Raw genomic sequence first — 24557 nt, forward strand, 5'->3', positions numbered from 1 at the left:
CAAACAATCAACCACTCCAACAATCAAAATGGCCGCTCCCCAGATTCCCGAGAAGCAGTGGGCTCAAGTTTTCGAGAAGACCGCCGGTCGTATGTTACCCTATCTCCTACAATCTACAACCCCAATTGCCTCTTCTGCCTCTTGATATCTTTGATATCGTATACAACCACAGGTTCTCTACCGAGTTCCACCTATCCACAGCTCCCCCACCATGCATCCGCCTAACAGTTCGATCATTGTCGAGTCTTGTATACTAACTCACTTTCTCAGCCATTGAGTACAAGCAGATTCCCGTCCAGAAGCCCGGCCCCGATGAGGTCCTCGTCAACGTCAAGTTCTCTGGTGTCTGCCACACTGATCTCCACGCCTGGCAGGGTGACTGGCCCCTCGACACCAAGCTGCCTCTTGTCGGTGGCCACGAGGGTGCCGGTGTTGTCGTTGCCCGCGGCGAGCTTGTCAAGGATGTCAAGATTGGCGAGAAGGTCGGTATCAAGTGGCTCAACGGCTCTTGCCTGAGCTGCTCTTACTGCCAGAACGCCGACGAGTCTCTCTGCGCTGAGGCTCTCCTCTCTGGTTACACCGTCGACGGATCTTTCCAGCAGTACGCCATTGCTAAGGCTATCCACGTTGCTCGCATTCCTGAGGAGTGTGACCTCGAGTCCATCTCCCCCATTCTCTGCGCCGGTATCACCGTCTACAAGGGTCTCAAGGAGTCTGGTGTCAAGGCCGGTCAATCCATTGCCATCGTCGGTGCTGGTGGTGGTCTCGGTTCCATCGCTGTCCAGTACTGCAAGGCCATGGGTATCCACGCCATTGCCATCGATGGTGGTGAGGAGAAGGGAAAGCTCACCAAGGAGCTCGGAGCTACTGCCTACGTCGACTTCACCACAACCAAGAACCTTATCGCCGATGTCAAGGCTACCACCTCCGATGGTCTCGGACCTCACGCTGCTCTCCTCGTCGCTACCAACGAGAAGCCCTTCCAACAGGCTACCCAGTACATCCGCTCTCGCGGCACTGTCGTCTGCATTGGTCTCCCCGCCAATGCTCAGTTCTCTGCTCCCGTCTTCGACACAGTTGTTCGCATGATCTCCATCAAGGGATCTTACGTCGGCAACCGTGCTGATACCGCTGAGGCCATTGACTTCTTCCGCCGCGGTCTCATCAAGGTCCCCTTCAAGACTGTCGGTCTCTCTGAGCTCAACGAGGTCTACAAGCTCATGAAGGCTGGACAAATTGTCGGTCGCTACGTCGTCGACACCAGCCGATAAGCGCGCGGCTGTCGCTTGGGCAGTGCGCCAAAAAGCAAAAGCACGCCCCCAAAAAGATAAACAGGGCTACCCATCGCGCAAAGGGGTTTACCCTCTAAAGAGGAGTTCAGGCGGGAGTTGATTTGGGTTTTCAGGCGGGTGTTGTCGAAGTAGCTAGATGGATGATCTTGGTTACACTTTGTGTATAGCCCTAGTTTATGAGTTTTATGATTTCCCTTAGCATCAAATAACAGAACGAACGTTTCGATCAACCATGGTTTCGGTTTCCGAGTGACACCTCCTACTCTGCACATTAATATGAATAATACAACACTTTTCGGTAAACTCTTCGAAAGACGAGGAGCAGCCATTTTCTCCGTGCTACCTTGCATCGCTATCTGTTTGCTATTTGAGTTCGACTTAAGCCCCATTGTACAGTCTATAAGGGGATGAATGTTCCTCGATATAATAAAATCCTCCATTTTCTACCATGATCCTCTAATTCAGAAGACAAATTTTAGTAAGTCCCTTCGAAAAGCATGCTTGATAATCCTGTAAAGTTCTCATGACCGAATCTCACTCGGTCTCCTTGTATCACAACAGATGGACTTACATGGACAGCTGATTTCGCACATGCTAGACCACCTTGCAGATTAACTACCATATTGATAATAACACACAATTTTACGGAGTTATTCCCACAGAGTTAATTCATACGCCCAAATCAAGTTGTCTTATTGTGACTAACACCGTATCTTCTACCAGGAGACGGGATAATATCATTCATGTATGACGGGGGTTGATTTACCCCTCCATCCACTACGAATCCGATGCAACACTCACTGCAAGAACCCCTGCCAGCCACCAAGCCACTTCTAGAACATCATCAACCGTCCAGAAACAAAAAAAATCAGGCCACTGCTGATGAAGTGCATCCAGAGCGTCTAAGCGTATCTTTTACGAACCTCTCGTTTTCTGGGCTGCAGAGGTTCTCTTCTTGTCTGGAACGTCAATGACAGGGGATAATTGAATTTGTGATATATGATATGAGAGACTGGTAACGGAGAACGCCTATATTTGACTTCCCGACGTGCCGAAGTTCAACGCATCATGCATTCATCGATTACCTAGGTAGACTCCAACGTTGCTACGTAGTAGAGCGGGGAAACAAGACATCTTTTTAGAATATGAATTTTAAAAACGACTAATGTAACTCTTCAACACGTGCTACCGTCTCGTCTCGTCTCTTCTCTTCTCGTCTTGCCATATCTTGTCTCCCACTTGTAGTTGCATCGCTTTAGGCATAATTGTCAATTGAGATTTTTGCGCCGTGAGCGCCTCTTCATTGCACTCTACAGTAGACGCCCACTATTCTCTTCTGCGTACTCCAAGAATATCTCTTTCTAGGAAGCTTGCTGCTGATCTGGGAGTCAATTGAAAAGTGATTCTTGATCGTCTATATCGTAAATCAAGAGCCACCAGGTCCACCAAGCAGAGCGAATCTTCGCACAATGCTAGGTCCATATTCTTGGTACTGTGATGTTGTTAGTCATGGTCATTATGCAGTATACAGCTTGTCTTACCTCGGCCTTGGTATGGCAGTATGATCGGAACTCCGGGGTTTGACCAAGGAGACTGCCTCCAAACCAAGGACCGTGTCGCTGTCGCTTATGAGTGATAACGGACACGTCCAGACCACCGCTACGAGCACCACCGCTGCGGACCTCGCTGGCTCGAATTCTGGCATCTACCAGCTGCTTGATGTCTCGCTGTAATCGGCGGCCGAAATCCTTGTACAATGTGCTTCCACCAGAAAGAACAATGTTCTTGTAAAGACCTCGTCGGACGTCGATAGGCGATTGCTGAATGACACCGTCGACAACCACGGGCAGAGGAGTCAAGAAGTCGGAGCTGTAAATCTCGGGGTTGAAGAAGATCTCGGGGGCGAGGAAGCGCTCGTAACCGACATCGACGGAAACCTGTCGGCCATTGGGGTGTGACACGACATGCTGAGCGAATCGAGTGCGATCCCTGTCGTACTTGCTGAATTCCTTGACGATATCGGGACACACGTAGCAATACTCCTCCTTAATTTCCTGAGCAGTCTTGAGCGAAGAATCGGGCTCGCCTCGGTCTCGCAGAAGGGACTGAACGAAGTAGGTAATATCTCGACCGGCAATGGGAATAGACTTGATAGAAGATCCAATGACATAACCCTCAGCAACGGGGATGACGTGGGTGACACCATCACCAGAATCAATGACCGTGCCAGTCAACGAACGATCCTGGACCTTTGAAGACGTCCAAGAAGCAGCCAGAGCAAGAACGGCTTGGACGGCAATGTACATTCCAGCGCAGTTGAAGGACTCGAAGAAGATCTCGGCGGTATTCTCACGGTTCTCGGGCGGGTTCAGGGGCTATGTGTATTAGTTTGATGTTTGACGTCGTATAGGGCGCAATATGCTCACGGGCTCGGTAAGGAGGAAGTAATGGTCTTCAGGCTCGACTCGCAGATACTTGAAGATGGAGTTGGACCAGAATCGTTCCATGTGGTCCTAAAGGCGGTCAATTCTAGGTCATGTCGGATTCGTCGGCAAGCATACCCAATTCTCTATTTGGCCGTGTCGGATCGGATAATGAAGACCATATCCTAGGCTTGTCAGCTGAATTCAATGAATTGGAGCTCATATGGCTGCCTACCGGGACCGCCAGAAGCTGCTATCGCCTCATCGCCAATAAAGAAGTCGAGATCCTCGGTACCTCGCTTTCCGCTCAGATGGCCTCCAGCTCCAGCACCTCCCGTAAGAAAAGACGGCTTGTTCGCAACAGCCGGTCGTCCAGAACCAGAGCCACCAGCTCCGCCAGTTGGCCCCTTCGTCGCAATCGCGGTCGGGAAGACGAATGAGGGAGAATCGTTACCGGCGAAACCTAGATTGGAGCATCAGCATGAAGCTCAGGAGTACATAATAGCCTCATGAGCGTATTTCGTCGTTACAGACCTAGCTTGGAGAAACCCGTGCCGCTGTGAGCTGAGGTTAGCTGTCGTCGCCAGTGCGGGGGCTAGGATAAGTGAGACGTACTTGTCCATGACAACGGCGGGAGTTTGGTTAGCCATGATGGGCGAGAGTGCGTGGTGAAGCGCACAGCTGCAAGAGAGAAGATGGACAGGAGGTGGACGCAAATGCCGCGTGTGAGGAAATGCAATGTGCGGCGATGATGGTCGTTGGGCGAGGATTACGTTACGTGCCTTGTAAAGCTCCCAGCTCGGATGGAGGTGAGGCTTGAACTGCGGCTGTGCTGTGCCCCGCCGTTGAGTGGGACGTGATACTGAATGGCTGGAGATGTGGGCCTGGCTGCGATAACCGGGGTGAAGGTCTGAGTGACAAAATTATAGACACAATTGGCAAACTTAACAAAAAGGTTTATATGCTGGAAGTTTGGCAAACCACTTGTATTTAGTATCTAACAATGCAATGTCTGGCTGCCGGTTTCCAAAAGCAACTTGGAATTTGGTTATCTTCCAGAGTGCTTAATTTGTCTTGCTCTCTGTCTCAACTTGAGGATCCGATGTCTCAAGTCAGTTGTAATTATAGCTCATGTGCGGCGTCGTTTCTAGGCCCTCTTTAACGCACGAGAGGCAACAGGCAACTAACTGTATTTCTTCAATGTTTCTACCTTATCGAACGCTCGTCTTGATGCTTGTGACGTTTGTTGAATGTAAGGCTTTTTCATAGATCTCAAGATCATATATGTCTCTAAACGCTCAAACTCGTAAGAATTATATGTGTCCAATACTGGAGTGTTGATTGGAGATTGGAGATTTTACGAGGCAATTTTGTTGTCCACCTGGCGATTGCTGCTTCTTGTCTAACACGACGAGTCCATCGAGCAAGAAGTGACTGATCAAAGCCCAATCCAACAGCTCCTCTAGCACTTTCCTTGTCTGTAGAGTCCTTTGCCTTTCCTTCAAAGCTGGGGTCTGCCCCAAACGACATCATTGTTCAATCTTCAACCCTTTTTCCTATAGCATTGAATTTCATCAACATCACTTCCCGGGTTCTCCACGCCCGCTTTTCCTTTCGTTCATTTCTCTTCTTCCCTCACATCCATCAACATCATCTCGACAATCTCGTAACACTAGACCCTCGCCAGCTCATGACTTCTCTCGAGGATGTCAGACAGTCTCGATGATGATACCCTCTTTAGCTCACGATCCACCTCCCACGGAACTGATGGCGCTTTCGATCGGGTAATGAAAGTGGCACACAGAACCAAAACAGTGCCTGCTATCTTTGTTCACGCCGGGGCTGGGTTTCACAGTCATCAAAATGAGCACATACATCTTCAGGCCTGCGTTGCGTGAGATATTCCCCAGTGGCCCCTGGCCCCCTGGATTTGGCTAACATCAATAAGTGCGGTTGAGATGGGCATGAGATTCCTCAGAGCCGGTGCCAGCGCAACCGAGGCCGTCGAAGCAGCTCTCCGGATTCTCGAGGATAAAGAAATCACCAACGCTGGATACGGCTCCAATCTTTCCATCGATGGTGTTGTAGAATGCGATGCCACTGTAGTGGACCATCTTGGCCGCAGCGGCGCCTGTGGTGCTGTCCCTAGTATGTTTCCACTGCCCAAGGCAAGTTCACCTGCTGACATTATCACAGATATTCGAAATCCTATATCCCTGGCCAAACTCGTTCTAGATATGAGCAATAAACCGTTGAGCCTGAAACGAGTTGCCCCAAACGCTCTTGTCGGAGAGGGCGCCAGGGCTTTCGCAGAGGAGCATGGCCTCATGATATACCCCAATGAGTATATGGTTTCGAAGAATGCCAGAGATCGTTTTCTGAGGTGGCAGGAAGACTTGAAGCGAGCCGAGTCCAAGGGTCAAGAGCCCAAAGCTTTGCCCGAAATTGTTGATACGACCGCAACATGTCCCCCATGCCAGTACGATACAGCATCGCCGATAAAGTCCAATCCATCCCTTCCGCGGGATCAAAGGCCTGCTGTTCTTGTCGGCACTTGGAACGAGGGACAGCCTGACTCTCCTTTCATTGGTACACCGATCCAAGATGCGCCATCGCCAGAACAATCAACACCCACAAGCTACTTCAGAGCCACAAGCACCTCTCCCGCAGCAGTCAGCCGTTCTTCAATCACCCGAAGTCCTCAGGAGGGAGCGGCACAGACGTATGCTGGTGTTGTGAGTGGTGCCCAGGGTGTATTGTCCTCCCCATTTCGACCGAGTCTATCTCGAAAGTCCAATTCTTTAGCTGAGGATTTTAAACCCGTCTTGCCAGAGAATACATCAATCCGCCATAAACACCATTCACATGCCTCAAATAAGGCCGATAATACATCACCGCGAACTCCTACTGCGAATAGGGGCAACAGCCCTGATCGCCAAAGCTCCTCAGGTCCTCGTGGGGCTAAGCGACCTCTCAGTCCTGATGAAAAGTCGCAGCCTCATTCAAGAGAAGTACACGACCGCCTTCATTACGGGTCTGTTAGCGAGGACGTTATTACAGACACTATTGGTGCCATTGCGATCGATGATCGAGGCCAAATTGCTGCTGGCTCATCTTCAGGTGGTATCGGAATGAAGCATCGAGGCCGTCTGGGACCAGCTGCTCTTGTGGGAGTTGGCACGGCCGTTGTGCCCTGTGACGATGAGGATGACGACCAGGTTGCTGTCGCTGCAGTCACAAGCGGTACAGGAGAGCATATGGCTACTACCATGGCCTCCCAGCGATGTGCGGAAAGGATTTACCATGGCACAAGACGTGGAAAAGGAGGCGTCAACATTCAGGACGACGATGAAGATGCCATCATGGAATCTTTCATTGCTGAGGACTTCATGAAGCATCCCGGTGTCAGGAATTGTCATTCAGCAGGTGCCATTGGGGTCATGGTGGTCAAGAAAACGCCGTCAGGCTACTATTTCTACTTTGCTCACAACACAGATTCCTTCGCCCTCGCTTCGATGGGAGGTTCGGAAAGACAGCCCGTCTGTACGATGTCTAGACTTTCTCATGGCGCCAAGATCGCCAAGGGTGGACGTAAGGTCAGGTTTAAGTAAGGTGCTCCATTGTACAAAAATAGCATAGGGTTGGCGATGTTGATGTGAATTGAGCTTCTGCCCAGGCTGTTGAGTGGTTGGGCTATCCGCACCTAGAAGTGCAGTGGCCGATTAGAATATTATTATGCATTAGACTCAAGTGATAGCTTTTGGAGCATAGCCCTACGCCCGCTGTTTAGTCTGATCACTTCAATATTGATATCTACAGACTTGAGACTCCAGAGAAGTATGCATTGACTGTAGCACCATCTGTAATAAGTGCCATATCTGGCTAATTTCCTTAACGCCGCGAGACTATATGTACATTGGTCATCAAGGGTATATCCCGTTCTTCGCCCCCGTTCTTCAAGCAATTTACTGGCTCTTTCATGGACGGGGTGTCCCTGTCGCACTGCCTGTCTCTTCCCGTGATCCGCCTCCATTAACGATCTTGCGCTTCTTTTTCTTCTTTCTTGGTACAACGGCGGGTTTCGCGCCATAGTTACCCAGAGATAGTTTGGTGCCACACGTGAAACATTCCGAGTTCTCTGGCGTCTCACAGAAGATGCTCAGACAGATAGAGCAGACGAAGCCTGTGTCCACAACTCGGCCGTGACAAAAACAGGCGGCGCGGAAGTCGACGGTGTCGTGTGTTGGGGCGATTAGAGCTTCACGAGCTTCTGTGTCTGCGATGAGGCCGAACATGAGGTAGTTCAGTAGTCCTTGGGGATGTGTAGCAGCGAGGTATGTGCCACCGGTGTTATAGCAAGCCTGTTGTAGGAAAGTTGGCTCTCCAGTAAGAGAGAGAGTATCGATAGCAACTTGGTTGTGGCCAGCGGCGAAGACAGCGTTCATGGTGGGAATGTATTGCGAGGGTTCTGAATCGGAGACAGAAATGACCAGGATTCGGCCGCGAACGGTTGGGGGAGCAGTATTCGACGAGCCTTTATGGCTGTCCTCGAGATTAGCCGTAGGCGCACAGAGAGCCTGCGCAGCTTTGTTGATATGACATAGCGCCAGCGTCAAGGCTCCGGAGACTTGTGTCGTAGCAGAGAGATCCTCCTCCTTTGTCTGATCCAGGAGTTTTCGAATCGCAGCCAAAACGGCAGCTTCAATTTGCGCAAACTGCGGGAACTTGTTCGCTGAGGTTTGCGTTTGCGCAACAGCATCGTTCATGGCAACATCGCCAGAGGCGTCGCGCGAGGGTGTGGGAGGCGTTGGGTAAAGCCATTCTGCGCGATCAACGTGCGCGGCGATAAGAGCGACCTGGTTTGCGTTGCTGAAGGCGAGATGGGCGTTAACGAAGACGAGGATGTTCGCTATAGCACGCGAAAGGGGAAGGACGTTGTTGAGCGACGCCCAGGCTCGGGGGTTCGTATCGAGGACGATGGTGAGGAGCGAGGGAGTCTCCTCACGGGTGCCGACCTCGTAGTGCTCTGAAACATCCACGGCATCCATTTTGAGGATGTTGACGCTGCGAAGATGTTGGTTGGGAGGCGGCTACGAGGCCTTAGGAGTGGTTGAGCTGCCTTGGTGGCCTTACTTGAGGACTGAGGCTGCGATATCTGAGGCTGTCCTGGGCTGTCGCAAAATTGTTGGATTCAAGACAAACCTAAGTACAAAGTTAAGAGGGCGGACGGGTACGAGCGTTGCATTTATCGCATGATCAGTTGATAACCAAAAAAGCCAAAATGATAATTAACGCCAAACCCAATTGCAGCAATGGTTGGAAGAGCTTTATTCCTTCTTCTTTTCTTTCAAATACCTTATTCTTGGACGCGGCTATCATAGTCTAGATGGGAGAGAAAATATGATCCAATTGTTGATTAGACGTCATCTACAGGCATAGTCCAATGGAGTATGAGCGCGGCTGCTGGCACCAATAGGCCCCTACAGCAAACCCCCCTAGCTCAGCTCTCCAAACGCCTGGCCACGTGATGATCAACTAAAACGCTTCAAGCGTCAGTGATCTCTGATCTAACGTTAGTGGCTCAAGCCCAAGCCCAGTCTCACGAGCTCTCTTGTGGTAGGTTGAGGTTGTGGTGGAGGCCGTGACGGGTCTTCTTGCCTCGTGCGCTGCGCTTTACGATTTACATCACAAGTTCCAGTTTCGGTCTCTTCCACTTTCACTTTTGTTTCCTCAGCATCTTAAAAAACAAAACAAGAACTGGCTTCTCCCCTACTTTCTCTCTCATCTATCTACCTACACATTCAATCAATAAATATTCCATGGCAGAACCTACAGAAGCTGCTTCTCAGGTGCCTCCAGCCCAGTCGCTGGAGGACCAGACCCTTATCGTCTTTGCGCGCCTCATGGAGGGCGGACAGGAAGACAACGAGACATGCCGCGACCTCGATGAACTAACTAAGCTGCTCAACGATGACTATGAAGCCCGTCAGAAGGACAAGTCTCGTGAGACTATTTGCAAGGTTATCGATGGCGACTGTGTCGACACCGTTTTGTGCTATCTTGATATGAGACAGCCTGAGATAGTGCGTGGCCACGCCACTCTCTCAACATCCGCATATCTCAAAGCCGCTGGCGATGACGGCTCAAAGAAGCTCTCGACTTTCTTCTTTGACCGTGTGCGAAGGGGAACTTATGATGATTACATTGTTGCCTTTTGTGTCGCCGCTGCGACGTTTCCCATTGTCCCCGATCTCACTGCCCAGCTGTTTCTTAACGAAGATTTCCTACCCAGCCTCGGCACACTTATGCGACGAAAATGGAAGAGCCGCAAGGTCGAGACGGCCTGTTTGGAGATGCTCAACGCTGCTTGCATGAACTCACTTTGCCGTGAGGCTATCAACAAGTACTGTATTGAGTGGCTTGAGGAAATCGTCGACCAAGACCTTAGTGAGGCTGTTCGTAGCATGAACGCAGACCCAAACCTTCAGAGCGATGGAGGTTCCATTTCAATGAGGCGGCACTCTGAACAGGTTCAGTATCTTGCTGCAGTCATCTTGGCCAAGCTGAGGGTGAGATAAGATGCCTATGAGCTCTGTATTATCACTGACTGACCCAGCTTTCAAGGCAGTTCCCGCTAAACCAGCACCCGGTGAAAACAAGTCTCGAATCGAGCCTGCAGTCACTAGTATCGAAGATCTCTCTGGAATGTTCACTAAGATGATACTGAGAGATGAAGATCACGGACGAAAGCACTCTATCGAAGGTCTCGCATACGCCTCCCTTCAACCTAAAGTCAAGGAGTCTATCGTGAGCAACCCCGAGTTGCTCAAAAAGTTGGTCAAGACTCTTAGCGAAGCCCAGCCAAGATCACCAACTACTTATGGAGCCTTAAGCATTTTTGTCAATCTGACGAAATACTTGCCTACCCTGACTGAGGAAGAAAAGAAGATGAACCAGCTCAAGGCATATGCCAATGCCGCCGGGAAGCTTGGCGGACCCGACCCCCTGAATGACGACGAGCATGTCGCAAAAAGATGCAAGCTGGTGTTTGATGCAGGTATTACGCCGGTCCTCGTCACCCACAGTAAGAATGGCTCGCCCGCTTCTCTGGGACTTGTTATCTCCATTATTTTCTCCCTTTCAGTCGACAGGACTCTCCGCGGCCAGCTTGCTCAGCAAGGAGCGGTCAAGCTTCTCCTGGTATCATGGATGTCCCTGCCTCAAACCGAAGCTGCTTCACGTCGTCTTGCAGCACAAGCCCTGGCCCGCATCTTGATCAGCACAAACCCTGCACTAGTCTTTGGTGGCAACCGTGACACCCCCATCATTGCTGCTGTCAGACCGCTTGTCTCTATCATCCCACCCGACCCTGCTGCTCAGACACGGGACCTGCTTCCTTCCTTCGAGGCCCTCATGGCCTTGACTAATCTCGCGTCGATGGATGACGATGCGACCAGACGCAGTATTATCAATACAGCATGGAACCAGATTGAGGAACAGATGCTGGCTTCTAACACTCTTGTCTCCAAGGCTGCTGTCGAGCTTGTTTGCAACCTGGTACAGCAACCAGAGGCTATCGCACTCTATGCTGAAGAGACTGCTAAGGCCCGTAATCGCCTTAATGTCCTCCTCGCCCTTGCTGATGCCCCTGATGCCGGAACTCGAAGTGCAGCTGGCGGTGCTTTAGCTTCACTCACCAACTTTGAGGGTGTCATCCGGGGCATTATTAACCGAGACCGCGGTGTGAAAGTTATCCTTGGGATGTGTGTCGATGACAGCGAGGATATCCGTCATCGTGGAGTGTTTGTGGTAAACAACTTGGTCACTGCAGAGGGTGAGGTCGGTGAGGTCGCACGAGGGAAGGTCAAAAGCGAGGGCGGAGTTGAAACTCTTACAGAATGTGCTAAGAAGAGTCGAAGCAATGATGTTGTCGAGCTGACAGTTCAGGCTTTAAAGGCTCTGTTAGGAGACCAATCAAATGAAGAATGACGAAGAACATATACATTTGTTGTAAAGGCGGCGCAGATCAGCATTTTTTAGTTTGCGAAACGAGGCAGCGGGTTTTCAAGTTTCACAACGATTATGACTATGGCAATGGCAGTGGCAATGAGATCTATCATGTTTCCTTTGACCCAACCCAAACAAACGCCGTGTACTTTTATTTTATACCGTGGTATCGACCCTGTTGAGAATAGCAACGCCCTCTACATGACCTGTCTGAGGAAAGAAATCAAATCCTCGAAGGCTCTCAATCTCGTATCTCTCGCCCTCTCCCTCGCCGCGCACAAGCACACCGACATCTCTGGCCTGTGTATGCACGTTACAGCTGACATACAGAACTCGTCGAGGTCCGAATTTCCGTAGCTGGTTTAAGAAGTCTGCATCGCAGCCCTTACGGGGAGGATCAAGAACTACAACGGTCTCGTCACGGTTGTAGGTAACGCTCTTGAAAAGTTCACCAGCATCAGCGGCGATGAACTTGCAGCGATCCTCTCCCATACCGTTGAGAGCTGCGTTGCGACTTGCGTAGGCGATGGAGTCAGCTGCAATGTCGATACCGATAGAGTGCTGGAAGAGCGAAGCCAGAGTAACGGTGAAGAGGCCAGAGCCCGAGTAGGCGTCGATCAGGTATTTGATGCCCATGCCCGTGCCGGCGGGAGGGAGAATGTTGTCTCGTACGAAGCCGGTAAAGGAGGGAAGAATGGAGTTGTTGTTCTGGAAGAAAGAGCCAGCTGGGTTGGTGAAGGTGTAAGGGCCGATGTATTCTGTTGTGGTGGCCTTGGAATCAGTGATGCAGGACTTGACGTCGACGGTATCCTCATTCTCAACACGGACTGTGTAGGGTTCTGTTTCACCCTTGGCCTCCTCGCTGTCCTTGGGGACTCGCTTCGTGTTCTCTCGGAGAAGAACCGTAGCACCGCGCTGATAGTTGGCAAACTCTTTCTGCATGCGCTCACGCTCTCGTGCCATACCCAGACGCACAGCATTGGTACCAATAGGGCAATCCTCAATATCCAAAACCTTCCGACGACCTTTTTGCATGAATCCAATATCAGGGCACTTCTCAAATGGGATTCTGGGGTTCTTTCCTCTCTTGCTGGGTCGGAATCCAGGGGGTCCGTCAAAGTGAGGTGTAAGCTTGGTACGGTAGTTGTACTGCAGAGGACTGCCCATCGTATCCTGTACAGCGGGGACTATGTTGGGATCTAGGTTTGAGAAGTTCTTGAAGGCCTTCTCGACAATGCGCTTCTTGAGTTTGAGTTGCTCGGGGTATTCGAGCATCTGGAATTGGCAGCCGCCGCAGGAGGCGAAGTATTTGCAGCTGATACGGGCATCGTCGCGGAGAGGAGAGGGTTTTGTAATGGAGATGAAGTCGGCGAGGGTTTGGGTTTCGCGACGAAGATGACGGAAGACTTTGACCTTTGCGGTGTCGCCAGGGACTGTGAAAGAGACAACATAGACCTGGTTTGAACCAGGCTTCATACCAAGACCATCACCTGTCGACGACAGCTCCAGAATCTCAACCTCTGTCTCAGTGCCTTCCTCTGGGAGAACTTCTGGGCCGTGCTCTGTTCCCTCGCCATACTCAACAGCTAGCTCTTTGAGAAGGGCCTGAATATCGTACTTGAGGACTTCCTCAGATGAGCCTTCGGTGATATTCTTTTCCCTCTTTGTCTTCTTCTGCTTCCATTGGCGATTGTTCTGCTGGTTTGGCCTCTTGTTAACTTGCTGAGCGTTGCCGTTTAGTTGGGAATTGCCGTTTGGCACAGCTTCTGCTTGTGCGCTCGCCATGACTGTGAAGGGACGGGAATTGTACAGGCGAGGTTTGATGAATGTGGTCAGAGGTGGGAGTCTCAGACGCCTCATGAACGAGCAATTGGATCAATCTGAGTATTCTGTGAGAAGAGTGAGATTTTGGGAAGAGAATGTGAATGTTTTGAGATGTTGATATTGACAAAGATTTGTTAAAGATGAGAATGAGACGAAGAAATGTTTCTTGCAGAGGCCCCACTTGGAATTCGGGGACGGTGGGCCGTAGATGTCTGCTTTTTTAAGCAGCATCTGATTGGCTGATCATCTCGTCGCTTTTCCATCATGAGTGCTCTTGTGTACATTGTTCCTATGATGGACAGTTGGAATGAGATGAGAATAAACAGTATGAATGAAATATTGGTAGATAATCAGTACAGTGCAAAGACATGTCGAACGCCAATGGCCTTTTATGCTCTCAAATAAGACATAGGATTTGACCTCCATTGGCTCTCCTAAATGTAGATGAAAGCAAAGCAAGACGTCTATAACATCCAAGTTTCTTATCCAATCTCCTAATAAGTTTCTATTTAGAACATTCCCTTATTTGAATAAATTATACTTATAAACGCCCGAGTCAAACTCAGGGAGCACTTCCTCCTGACTATGGCCTATCATGATAGCGATTGGTTACCCTGTTTCCTAGACTGGCAGGTGATCGCCTCACGAGCCTGGGGCCATGCATCTACCGGGGTGTTCCGACAATCGGCCTTGGATTCCTTATCACGTCAACAGCGACTTCTATTATCTGCTTTAGAAATCCAACTAACAACATCCATTCAACTTTGGAGGCGGTCGCTTCGTCTCTCCCTTTATCGCTCACTTTTTCGTATTAGTGTTTATTATTCTTTTGCCCTCACGTGGAGCTTGCACACTCTGATCGAATTAGTACCATTTCTTAGTAACGACTTACAGTGACAAAGTTGTTGAGACGACTAGTCATGAAGGGCGCGAGCTGATTTCTAATACCAAGGAACACATCTCATCTCTACCACCAAGATGAAACTCCCATTACTGTTACTGGCCTCCAGTATCCATTATGTCTCTTTATCAGCAAGCCCCATATTCGAAGAGTTCTTTTCTCCAGGTGTTGGTACAAGAGGAGCCGTTGCTTCAGAGGCTCAAGAATGTAGCTACATCGGGAGAGACTTGTTAGCACGAGGTGTAAGACTTCTGATTTCTTCTCCATATAAACGCACCGACTAACTAACTATCCAGGGAAATGCCGTCGATGCCATGATTGGAACGACATTCTGCGTCGGTGTTATTGGCATGTACCACTCCGGTATTGGAGGCGGTGGTTTCATGATTGTGCGTGACAAGAAGGGTAACTACGAAGCAATCGACTTCAGAGAATCAGCCCCTACAGCAGCATTCGAGGGCATGTACCAAGGGAATGTGAACGGTAGCATCTACGGAGGCCTTTCTGTTGGTGTGCCAGGCGAAGTCCGTGGGTTTGAGTATGTACACAAGAAATACGGCGTATGAACCACCACAAGCACACTGAGAGTTGCCACATGCTGACATCTTAAACAGAGTCTTCCATGGAAAACAGTCTTACAAGGAGCTATTAAGGTGGCTCAGGATGGATTCATAGGCAAGCCCAAGGAAAGTAGAGAGACAAAGAATTACAAGCTGACAAATGTCAGTCAATGCCGACATGGCAAGGTTTATCGAAAAGACCATTAAAGACCATCATAACTTCTTTGTCGAGGATCCCTCATGGGCACAAGATTTCACTCGAAATGGTATGCTTTTTGACACCCAATGCTGGGACCCAGGCTCACATGTGGCAGGACAGCTTATCCCCGAAGGAGAAACGATGTCAAGGCGGCGATACGCCCGGTAGGTCAAAATTCGATTTCAGACTTCAGTATAGCTAACCAACTCAGTACACTTCAAGCTATCGCAGAGCATGGCGCTGATGCCTTCTATACAGGTGCTTTCGGTAAGTCAACACTACATCTGAGAATTGAGTAGATAATAACATGGCACAGCTGAGAGCATGGTCAAGACCATCCAAGAAACAAATGGTACCATCACACTAGATGACTACAAGAACTACCATGTAATCTCTCGAGAGGTTCTTCACACTGAGTACAAGGGTTACGATGTCTACGGCATCAGCTCTCCAGCCGGTGGCGCCGTATCACTCAGTATCCTGAACACCATGAACGGCTACTCACACCAAGACGAGGATCGAAACACTACACTACACATCTACATCGAAGCCATGAAGTTCGCATACGGAGCTCGTCTGCGTCTTGGCGACCCTGACTTTGTAGATGGCGTTCCGGAGCTCGAGCACGAAATGCTCAATGCCACAACGGCAGAAAGGATCAGGAGTAAGATCGATCCTCGAAAAACCCAGAAGAATGAAAAGTATAACCCTGATGGAATCTACTCATCTGATGGGCACGGAACTTCCCATGTCGTCACTGCAGATGGCGATGGTATGGCTGTGTCGCTGACAACCACGGTCAACCTCATCTTCGGATCTTTCCTCATGGATCCTCTCACTGGTGTGATCCTGTGAGTGTTATCAACCTCTTTCTATTCTGTATTCATGGACTGATCATTACAGAAACAACGAAATGAATGACTTCTCTATTCCGGGAGTTCCTAACGAGTTTGGTTTCGCACCAGCAGAAGCAAACTTCATTCGTCCAAACAAGCGCCCCCTTTCCTCATGCACACCTCTCATCGTATCCAACAAAGACGGATCTCTCTTCGCCGTCATCGGAGCTGCAGGGGGCTCACGTATTATCTCCGCTACGACTCAAGTTGCGTGGCGTGTATTGACTTCTCCACCATGGTCTATCAAGGACGCTGTTCGTGAGCCCCGTGTTCACAACCAGCTCATCCCGAATACGCTACTCGTGGAGAAGAAGTTCAGTTCATACGATGTTCCATCGCTGGTGGAGCGAGGCCATAATATCACTTGGGTCGATGAGGGACTGAGTACTGTTCAAGCGTTAACGAGGGACCCAGCTGGCGTTTTTGAGGTTGCGCCTGAACCTAGGCAGAAGAACAGTGGCGGTGTGACATTGTAGACAGCACAGGAAGAGATGGAAGCATGCATGGTTATATTCCTGATTGAGCAATCAACACTTCTAGAAGGACACAGCATACAATATAGAACATTGACTACATTATTCCCAAGCTTAGTGCTTGCTGTATCAATTGCTCTAAGCTGTCTCTTTTCTCGCTGAATCTTCGAAAAAGGGTATCCTTTAGTCTATCTCCAAAAAGCCTACGCTCTTTGTTTCGCAAGTGACACCAAACGTGCCAACTGAACCGTCCACTTCTTTGCAAACTCCTCCTCGGTGAATCTCTTTGCCGACTCTCGTGCACGCAGGCGAACTGCCAGAGGATCTGGCAGTGACAAAGCCTTCTCATAGCCCTCTGCGAATTCTTCTTCTGTCGTTGCATGAAATCCTTTTCCATGGGTCAGCAAGATCTCAAAATGGTATTTTCAGTCAGCTTACCAGTTGGCTGGCCATCGATTGGCACGACTATGTCGAATTTGGGCCCAGCACTGTCATGAACCACGGAAATGAGTCCAGCAGCTTGGTATTCGACAACGCCAATCCCGAAGTGCTCATTCCACATGCCATTGACACCCACAGATGCTCTTCTTAACCAGTCTAGAACATCTGACCATGGGGCATCGAGGTGGAACTTGACACTGTCCTTGATGCCAAGCTCATTGGCAAGAAGTCGCAGCTCGTACACACGCTTTGAGTCTGAGTCATCTCGCACGCTTCCGATGAGAACCAGCCGTGCTCCCTTGGATGCCTCGCTCTTGGTCTTGAGGAAGGTAGCGAATGACCGCATGATGAGCTGGTGGTTCTTTTCTGGTCGGAACTGGGCGAGGTAGACAATGGCCTTCTCTCGTCGCTTCTCACTTTCTTCGGAAACTTCGACTTCGCGCTCCATTTCTCGGACAGCGGTGGGAGGGTAGACAACTGCGATCGGATCTGTCTTGCTCTTCTGTTTGCGATAGGGGCCCCATAGGCTCTTGATATGGCCTTGAGTCCAGGTCGAGTTCGTCATGACAATATCAACCGTCGAGCCGACCCAGGAGTAAAGAATGGCGAAAAGTTTCCAGTAATTCTTCTTGGCGAAACCCTGGGCTCCAGCACCCTTACCAGCATGCGCGCCTTGAGCTCCCGAGGTAGTCGTTGAATCGAGCGAGTCAAGCATGTCGGTGGAAATCGTAGGATAGTGCACATATGCCCCTGTAGGAACCTTGGGGAAGAGAAACTTGCATAGACCGAGAGCAAAGGCGTAGCCCATGGTGTCGACAAATATGTCCGGAACCAGTAGTGAGAAAGCGTCCCAAGCCAAAACGACGGAGCCGATTGATTGGCCGAGCAGCGTGAAATGAGGCCATGTTGAGGGGAGTACCCAGTCTCGCTTGGAGAGGTAGAGGAACGTTATCGTGGGAGCATGGAGCTCAATGTTGAATCTTGTCTAACACGGTGTGAGCATTTCGTGGCCCCCATGGTCAATTCAATTTTCCAGGCCATATACCTTGACTCGATTCAAGATTGCGTCTTTTGTCACATTGTGATCGCCTGTGTATACCACACATTTGGCCTTCGGCCAACGATCTTGTGTGGCACGAATCGCGGCCCAGAGCACTCGCTCTCCGCCACCTCCAGCATTGCTCCGTCATATTAGCTAGGTCCCATGGTAGCTTGCATAACAACATACCAGAACGGATGGAAGAAACCAACGATTCCAGACCAATCCCTCTGCGAGCTCAGAGTGCTTTGAAGATTATCATCGACGTCGAATACGAGTTTCGTCGCTGCGGTGCCTTGAGGGTCCTTGACGCGGGCATCTTTATCCTCCTGTGTCATGAGGGCCAGAAGATGTGCGCGACGACCTTCTGTTCGTTTTCGAAGTGACCATCCTAGGAACCGCCGTAGAAGCCCGCCTATTAGAGGTAGAGCTATCAGAATGGCCAGAGGCACAAGCGTCGCAAGGGACGCCATCGTCATGGTCGTCTTTCGCGGTGAGAAGACGGTAGTGCCGGGAAGGCTACTCGGGGGGATCGCAGGGGAATCGAGAGGCTATGAAAGACACGTAAAGAAAATGCTTCGACCAGCGATATTTATATGGCCTCGGGGGCGTGAGGCTGTCAGCTTTTGGTAGCAAAAGGCTACCATGAATGAGAGTGTGTGGGATGATAGTGTGACGTCTCCAGCTGGCCAGAATAGACCAGACCAGGTCTCAAAAAGTTCATCCACTTGGTCTTGGTCTTGGTGGGGGATAGGCACCGACACCGCTAGATGAACCCGAAGCTAAGCTTTTGGATGCTGCTGCAAGCTCCAAAGCTCAGTAGCTGACCCACCGTAGCTGCGCAAGCTACAGGGGGGCACAGAGGCTCCTGACCCTTGTCACTGGACCCTTTCTTTAGGTTCGGTAGCCCGCGGAGAGAACTTACAATGATAGCTCTGTTGCCCAGAAAGTCAGAAAGTAAATCATTCTTAAGAATACGAGATCAAGGTTTGAACGGACCAACCAGGGCTCACTGAGGCCTGCGTTCAACGGAATAATTATGGCCAAGGGACCCTCAGGAGCAAGAAAACATCAGACCTTGACATAAGGTGTCAAAATAAACTGAGCGAAAGGTATACAAATCTACAAGTACTTGTATGTATTGTCATTACGGTAGTAATAACTTTGGCTATTATACTGGTTCTCTTGCTAACTTGTAACGATATTTGCCATGCCTGTCTAAGATGAGTAAGAGTGTGTTGTATAAGTGAATAAGCAAAGTTCATCCTCAAGACTTTCAAGACGTTTTGAATCATGCTACACAAACGGTTTGTGTAGGTTAAAACTTGCTTTGATAACAGTTAGAGACATAGAGTACTAGTTAATATACTGAATCTTACTATTGCCTCGTACCGTGGTTCTGCATTGACAATCGAGAGATGTAAGGTATTCAACGATAAACCGTTAGCGCTGATTGGCTGTGAATCCAGAAAAATAGCCCCAGTTCGACTTCATCTCATTGACTTCAAGACTCACTCACACCAGCACCAAATTCTCAATTGCACCCGCAACCACGGTGCTATGGGTCAAAATGTCACTCCTTAGACGAACCGCTCATTCCATATCGCCTCACACTAGGCCATCACTCTCAGCCATCAACACAACACGCCGCATCTCACATCCAGCCATTCTCAGCTCATCAGCTTTATCGCCATGCGCCAACCGCAGGAACTTCTCCGTCGCTTCTGCGCTCGGTGAGACAGTCACCGCGACTGCCGATGCCCTCAGTTGGGCTCATAGCGTTGGGCTGCCGTGGTATGTGGCCATACCACTACTTGCCGTAGGCGTCAACGCAACCATCCGATTCCCTCTTCAACTATACAGCGCCCGTTTGCGGGAGGCCAGAAAACCATTGGATCCCCTTATCACAGCCTGGGCTCGTCGGCATATGATGGATAGGAGCTTAAACAACCCTGAACTTCCCGATCATGTGAGATCGCTTCGCATTGCAGGTGCAGTTGAAAAGTCAAGACGGAGAATATTAAAAACATGGGGTCTCCAGCGCTGGAAAGGCATGGCACCTTTACTCGGAATGGTTCCCTTTGTCACCATATCCGAGGCTCTACGAAGGAAATGCGGTGCACCCCTTGGGTGGATCAGTCACAAGATTGGCCTGGGCAATACTGGTCTCGGACCCTCGAGCAGCATGTTTGACCAGTCCTTGGTGGACGGAGGCTTATTCTGGTTCACCGATCTAGCATCTGCGGATCCTTATTACGGACTTCCTATCATCTGTTCGGGTATTCTGGTCTGGAGTATATGGGCGAGGATGCCCAAGGAACAAATCCAGGCACTATTGCGAATCCAGCCCTCAGACTCAAAGATGATGGTCACCTCTAGGCTACAACAACTTCTGGGCCGTGTCATGCTTATGATGCCTCTGCTGCCACTCCTTTTTGCCGATTTACCAAGCGCTATCTTCCTTTACTGGGGTACATCATTTGCGCTTACCCGCCTCAACGACTTCTTTATTCAACGCCTTGTTCCACCAAAGACGCCGGATTTGAGGGCACCTCAACCGTCGAAAGAATTCCCTTTCGTGCTCAAAGACCAATCACGGATTGCAAAGACATCTGACAAAAAGAACAATTGATTAAGCGTTCATATGTAACTATCAATGTAGACTCGTGGGGAAAATTTGATGTATAGGCACCTAGAAAACTCCGATAGACGCCTCAAGAACAAGAATAGGCCACCCGTAGTCGTCAAACGCTGCGCTCTAAGAATCTAGTCAAGGACAATAGCCAGAATAACAATGGTCAAAATAACGGCTAGGATCAGCAACAGGCAGCAGCTCTTGTTACGGGCTGCCTTCTGATACCGCGCGGCCTGTCGGTTCTCAACATCAGCTTGCCGCGTGTCGTCCCGGACGTTCTCAACATTGTCTGCGATCGTCCCAAGCTGCTCTCCCTGCTCGTTGACGATTTGCGCCACCTGTCGGAAGAGAACGTTCAAATCGCCTACACCCTGCTCAATGTTGCGGATCTCCTCCTCGCGCTCGATAATGAGAGCTTCCTGGAAGTCGACTTCGTCTTGAGGCGCAAGCTGCGAGACTTGTTCTTGTTGCTGTAGCTGCTCAAGCTGGTTGCCGGACTGGGGACCTTCGGCGGATTCACCCTCCTGGGCGGCACGGGCGGCGGTAACGGATGCGCGCTCCTTCTCGAGGGCTTTTCGCTGGAGGCTTTGGAATTCTTGGAGAGCTGCTTGGAAATCGCTCGAGACCTTTGTTTGCTCGTACTTTTGTTGTTTCTAGGCATATAATTAGTATGCGACAAATCGAATTCGAGGCGTGTTTCATACCGTCAATTCTTCCCAAGTTTGAAGGCGCTTAACGCCCTCACCAATCTCTCTGCACATATCCCTCGTCTTATCCATGCTATTGTGCACTCGCTCCCGCAGGCGCGGGGTATCCTTACGTGTGCCGAGCACATTAACATCGTTGGCGAGTTTTCGATTGCTGCTGAGGAGGTTTTGAAGCTTGCTCTTGAGGTCGTATTGGAGTTCCTGGAAAGCAGGGTCATCGCTATAGCCGGCGCCGCCACGCCCGGATTCTAGATCGTACGACATGATTGTTGTGATGGTGTAAGGTCGAAATGAAGAGTTGCGTGAATGGAGGCCGGGCCTTGACTATGGATTTCAGCCGGAAAGGTGGGCCCTGTTCTAGCTAGACTGAGACGCATGTCCAATTACGTATGTTTGCATGGCGCTGTAACTGCTAATGAAACCTCAGCCACCTTCTGACTTTCTACAATAGGGCAGCAGAACAAAAAAGCTTTAGAAGAAGTTATCAAAGTGAAGTCACTAGAAAATCCCCTAGGACTAGACTGAACTACCTAAGGTACCTAAATATTTTTATCTTTCAGGGTCAAAATCCTAATATCTTTTCTTTTATCCTCTGGATGTACCTGTATTTAGCAGCTTCAAGGTTGTCCAGGCGGCCCTGATGCTATCAGCACGTGACTGATAATGACGGAGCTTGGACCTTAGCGTTTCTGCGAGCGACTCGTTGCTGCTTGGAGATTTTTATTATTTACTTGGGGCTTGAGCCTAGGTAGAGCTTCCATTGTTACCTTAGTCTCTCTTTGAATCAACCCACTACATCATCTCCCAACAACGCCTCGAGCTCTTCTTTATCCCTGGGATGCGCTGTCAAGATGGCGCCTACCACGGTTAGAAAAGCACCCTACAAGGACTTCCTGCAGCCTGCTCTTCACAGACGATTCACTTCTACGGCGACTGTTTTGCTGCTTGTGTCCTACTTGCTGGCGGTCGTCCTTGACGGTTGGAAATCTTGTGAGTCAAATTCATCTGGCTTTCCATTGGCGCCGACACTAAATCTTATCTTTTAGACTTTTGGTCTTGGTTTCCAATTGGCCCTGTTGGCATACGAACAGCCTTCATCTTCACATGTGGCCTCGCGATCGTCGTTCTCCGAATAGCAAACTACCACGTTGGCCTGCGAACCACTGGCCCCGGCTTCCAGACCCTTCGCAACACCATCACTCAGCTTCAAACATACGAGACTTTGTTTTGGTATGGCTTCTCCAGCCTGTTGTTTAGCCATGTGTTCCTTTGGGCAATTCCCAAGGCGGCAAACCTCTCTTGGATCACGTACTTCAGCGGTGACCGTGCGAGACTGAACGAGAGGCCGCTCTTCTTGCTTGCGTACATGGTCTCATGTGCCATCACGCAAACCTTGAACCATTACCGAAAGGACACCGATCGTCTGGTCCTCGCATCCTCAAAGGGCAAGAACGAGAAGCAGCCTGACGCGTTGAAGCTGCTGATTACTGCAGTCCCAGCAACATTTGGCGCTTCTCTTTCCGGCGCCGCAAGTGCGCTACCTGTCGCCTTGATTCTATACTACGCTATACTACGATCTTTCATCTGGGGATGGGCGCTTATGTTCTTGCGCATCTTCTATAACCTGCCAAAGACCAACATGCTCCCGCCTAGTTGGCCGAGTGATCTTTGGCTTCTTTTCCGATGCATAGAGGCTGGAACTTTCGTGCATTTGATATGGAATATTGGTAACTTTGCTTTCTCGAAATTCATGGTCAAGGAGCCCCTGAAGAACGGCAAGCCTCTTACCTCTGAGTCCAAGGACCCCAACGGCAGTCTTTTGAACGGTCTTAAGAGCAAGAAACTTTCTATCAAGGTAAGATTTGTCACACGCGCGTGTTTGACGGTCATTCCTAATCGTATCTAGGCATTCGCGATGTGGGAGCTTGCTATCATTGCGCAAGGCTTTGAGACCCGTCGACAGGCTATCTACGAAGACATCGATCGCAAGGATGGACCTATGTGGTCCCAGGTTTATGCCATCTGTATGGAAGTGGTCAAATCCATCGAGACGCGAATTGATACCTACGGCAAGGCTCCTGATGCACCACCCGCTGCGCCGGCCCCGGAACCCAAGCAGCGAGTGTCTGCCCCTCTTCGCGATGACCCCATCTTTAACAGTCGAAGGGCTTCCAAGACGATGCTAAATGAGGTTGAGAAGCGATTGGGACAGGTCGCACGATCCCCTGGCGAGTCTCCTGTGTCCAAGTTGAGCCCTATCGCGAAGAAGACGTGGAAAGAGGCCAAGGACCGGGTCTTGACGAAGGAGCAGCAGGAACTTGTTGCCCCCGATCACATAAAGAGCCAGTTTGAACACTGGGCCCTCCAAATGATGGAGATGGACACTGTGGCTTCCCTGTTCCAGCAAGATTTCCGCACCCAATTTGCTGCTGCGGTGCTGGGTACCCCATACGCTGAGCCTACGCTTTGCATCAATGCGATAAGCGTGCTTCACCACCTCTCAGTGCACAGCTTGGCAGAGGATCAGTTTGGTAACGTGCACAGAGATGTGCCAAGCATCATCCGAACCTTCACATCAGTGATTAAGAAACTGGAGGCCTTCCGCTTGCAATTCCCATTGCACTGGACTGATGTGTCAGGCAAGAGGATCAGCCCTGAGGTGGAAGAAGTTGTGGACGCTCTGAAGTCTGCTCTGCAACAAGTGCTGGCCAAATTCGAGCCTTATAGCAGCGACCTTAGACTGACATTGACTGATATTCGCTTGGCCAAGGAGGCTTCTGCGACTGCAAAGAAGCCTGAGATGGCAGAGGTGGCGCGATAGGTTAAAGGATGTAAAACACAGGCATATCGGATAGGATCTTAATGTATTATGATACCATTGTAACAATTTGGAACACGAGAAAAGCAATTGAGCAATTATTATATCCATGGATCTCTCAATAATAGTATCCGTACGTAGGTAGTATTTTTTGCAGGAGCTTCACATGTTGAAGCTAATGCAGTGCAATTAAAGATGGTGGGGCCGCAGTTGTACCGTATCAAAGCACAGTACCCGTGCTCAAAACGTACTGTAGCACTAAGGGTCCTCGCCAACTGCCAACCTCTTTCTGTCTAACTCTGGTTACATCAATCGCATCATCACCAAAGAGGTCCGCCTTTT

The 24557-nt window shown here is 50.0% G+C and overlaps 12 protein-coding genes across 12 annotated transcripts; 7 read left to right on the forward strand and 5 right to left on the reverse strand.

Moving 5' to 3' along the window:
* Positions 1–28: 28 nt before the first annotated feature.
* On the forward strand, positions 29–1271 carry ADH1_1 (alcohol dehydrogenase; the record flags this gene model as incomplete). Its single annotated transcript, XM_044827522.1, has 2 exons — positions 29–89; positions 271–1271. The coding sequence occupies 2 exons, from the start codon at positions 29–31 to the stop codon at positions 1269–1271; spliced, it is 1062 nt and encodes a 353-aa protein (XP_044678116.1).
* A 1447-nt stretch (positions 1272–2718) lies between these two features.
* Positions 2719–4365, reverse strand: ARP3 (Arp2/3 complex subunit, actin nucleation center; the record flags this gene model as incomplete). Its single annotated transcript, XM_044827523.1, has 7 exons — positions 2719–2784; positions 2834–3667; positions 3719–3805; positions 3854–3900; positions 3951–4178; positions 4250–4272; positions 4331–4365. The coding sequence occupies 7 exons, from the start codon at positions 4363–4365 to the stop codon at positions 2719–2721; spliced, it is 1320 nt and encodes a 439-aa protein (XP_044678117.1).
* Positions 4366–5673: 1308 nt separating this feature from the next.
* J7337_009931 (uncharacterized protein) lies at positions 5674–7326 on the forward strand (the record flags this gene model as incomplete). The annotated part of the gene is made up of 2 exons (XM_044827524.1): positions 5674–5863; positions 5912–7326. 2 exons carry the CDS (start codon positions 5674–5676, stop codon positions 7324–7326), a joined length of 1605 nt encoding a protein of 534 aa, XP_044678118.1.
* Positions 7327–7692: 366 nt separating this feature from the next.
* Positions 7693–8763, reverse strand: J7337_009932 (uncharacterized protein; the record flags this gene model as incomplete). Its single annotated transcript, XM_044827525.1, has 1 exon — positions 7693–8763. One exon carries the CDS (start codon positions 8761–8763, stop codon positions 7693–7695), a length of 1071 nt encoding a protein of 356 aa, XP_044678119.1.
* Positions 8764–9534: 771 nt separating this feature from the next.
* Positions 9535–11704, forward strand: J7337_009933 (uncharacterized protein; the record flags this gene model as incomplete). The annotated part of the gene is made up of 2 exons (XM_044827526.1): positions 9535–10284; positions 10340–11704. 2 exons carry the CDS (start codon positions 9535–9537, stop codon positions 11702–11704), a joined length of 2115 nt encoding a protein of 704 aa, XP_044678120.1.
* A 174-nt stretch (positions 11705–11878) lies between these two features.
* J7337_009934 (uncharacterized protein) lies at positions 11879–13507 on the reverse strand (the record flags this gene model as incomplete). Its single annotated transcript, XM_044827527.1, has 1 exon — positions 11879–13507. One exon carries the CDS (start codon positions 13505–13507, stop codon positions 11879–11881), a length of 1629 nt encoding a protein of 542 aa, XP_044678121.1.
* A 1017-nt stretch (positions 13508–14524) lies between these two features.
* On the forward strand, positions 14525–15013 carry J7337_009935 (uncharacterized protein; the record flags this gene model as incomplete). The annotated part of the gene is made up of 2 exons (XM_044827528.1): positions 14525–14689; positions 14744–15013. 2 exons carry the CDS (start codon positions 14525–14527, stop codon positions 15011–15013), a joined length of 435 nt encoding a protein of 144 aa, XP_044678122.1.
* A 172-nt stretch (positions 15014–15185) lies between these two features.
* On the forward strand, positions 15186–16578 carry J7337_009936 (uncharacterized protein; the record flags this gene model as incomplete). The annotated part of the gene is made up of 4 exons (XM_044827529.1): positions 15186–15370; positions 15418–15473; positions 15523–16057; positions 16110–16578. The coding sequence occupies 4 exons, from the start codon at positions 15186–15188 to the stop codon at positions 16576–16578; spliced, it is 1245 nt and encodes a 414-aa protein (XP_044678123.1).
* Positions 16579–16778: 200 nt separating this feature from the next.
* Positions 16779–18528, reverse strand: ALG11 (asparagine-linked glycosylation protein; the record flags this gene model as incomplete). The annotated part of the gene is made up of 4 exons (XM_044827530.1): positions 16779–16963; positions 17014–18001; positions 18062–18197; positions 18245–18528. 4 exons carry the CDS (start codon positions 18526–18528, stop codon positions 16779–16781), a joined length of 1593 nt encoding a protein of 530 aa, XP_044678124.1.
* Positions 18529–19625: 1097 nt separating this feature from the next.
* J7337_009938 (uncharacterized protein) lies at positions 19626–20687 on the forward strand (the record flags this gene model as incomplete). The annotated part of the gene is made up of 1 exon (XM_044827531.1): positions 19626–20687. One exon carries the CDS (start codon positions 19626–19628, stop codon positions 20685–20687), a length of 1062 nt encoding a protein of 353 aa, XP_044678125.1.
* A 134-nt stretch (positions 20688–20821) lies between these two features.
* J7337_009939 (uncharacterized protein) lies at positions 20822–21661 on the reverse strand (the record flags this gene model as incomplete). The annotated part of the gene is made up of 2 exons (XM_044827532.1): positions 20822–21343; positions 21395–21661. 2 exons carry the CDS (start codon positions 21659–21661, stop codon positions 20822–20824), a joined length of 789 nt encoding a protein of 262 aa, XP_044678126.1.
* A 587-nt stretch (positions 21662–22248) lies between these two features.
* On the forward strand, positions 22249–24218 carry J7337_009940 (uncharacterized protein; the record flags this gene model as incomplete). The annotated part of the gene is made up of 3 exons (XM_044827533.1): positions 22249–22387; positions 22444–23252; positions 23304–24218. 3 exons carry the CDS (start codon positions 22249–22251, stop codon positions 24216–24218), a joined length of 1863 nt encoding a protein of 620 aa, XP_044678127.1.
* Positions 24219–24557: the final 339 nt, after the last annotated feature.

The sequence above is a fragment of the Fusarium musae genome, chromosome 7 (genome assembly GCF_019915245.1).
Source record: "Fusarium musae strain F31 chromosome 7, whole genome shotgun sequence".
NCBI lineage: Eukaryota > Fungi > Ascomycota > Sordariomycetes > Hypocreales > Nectriaceae > Fusarium > Fusarium musae.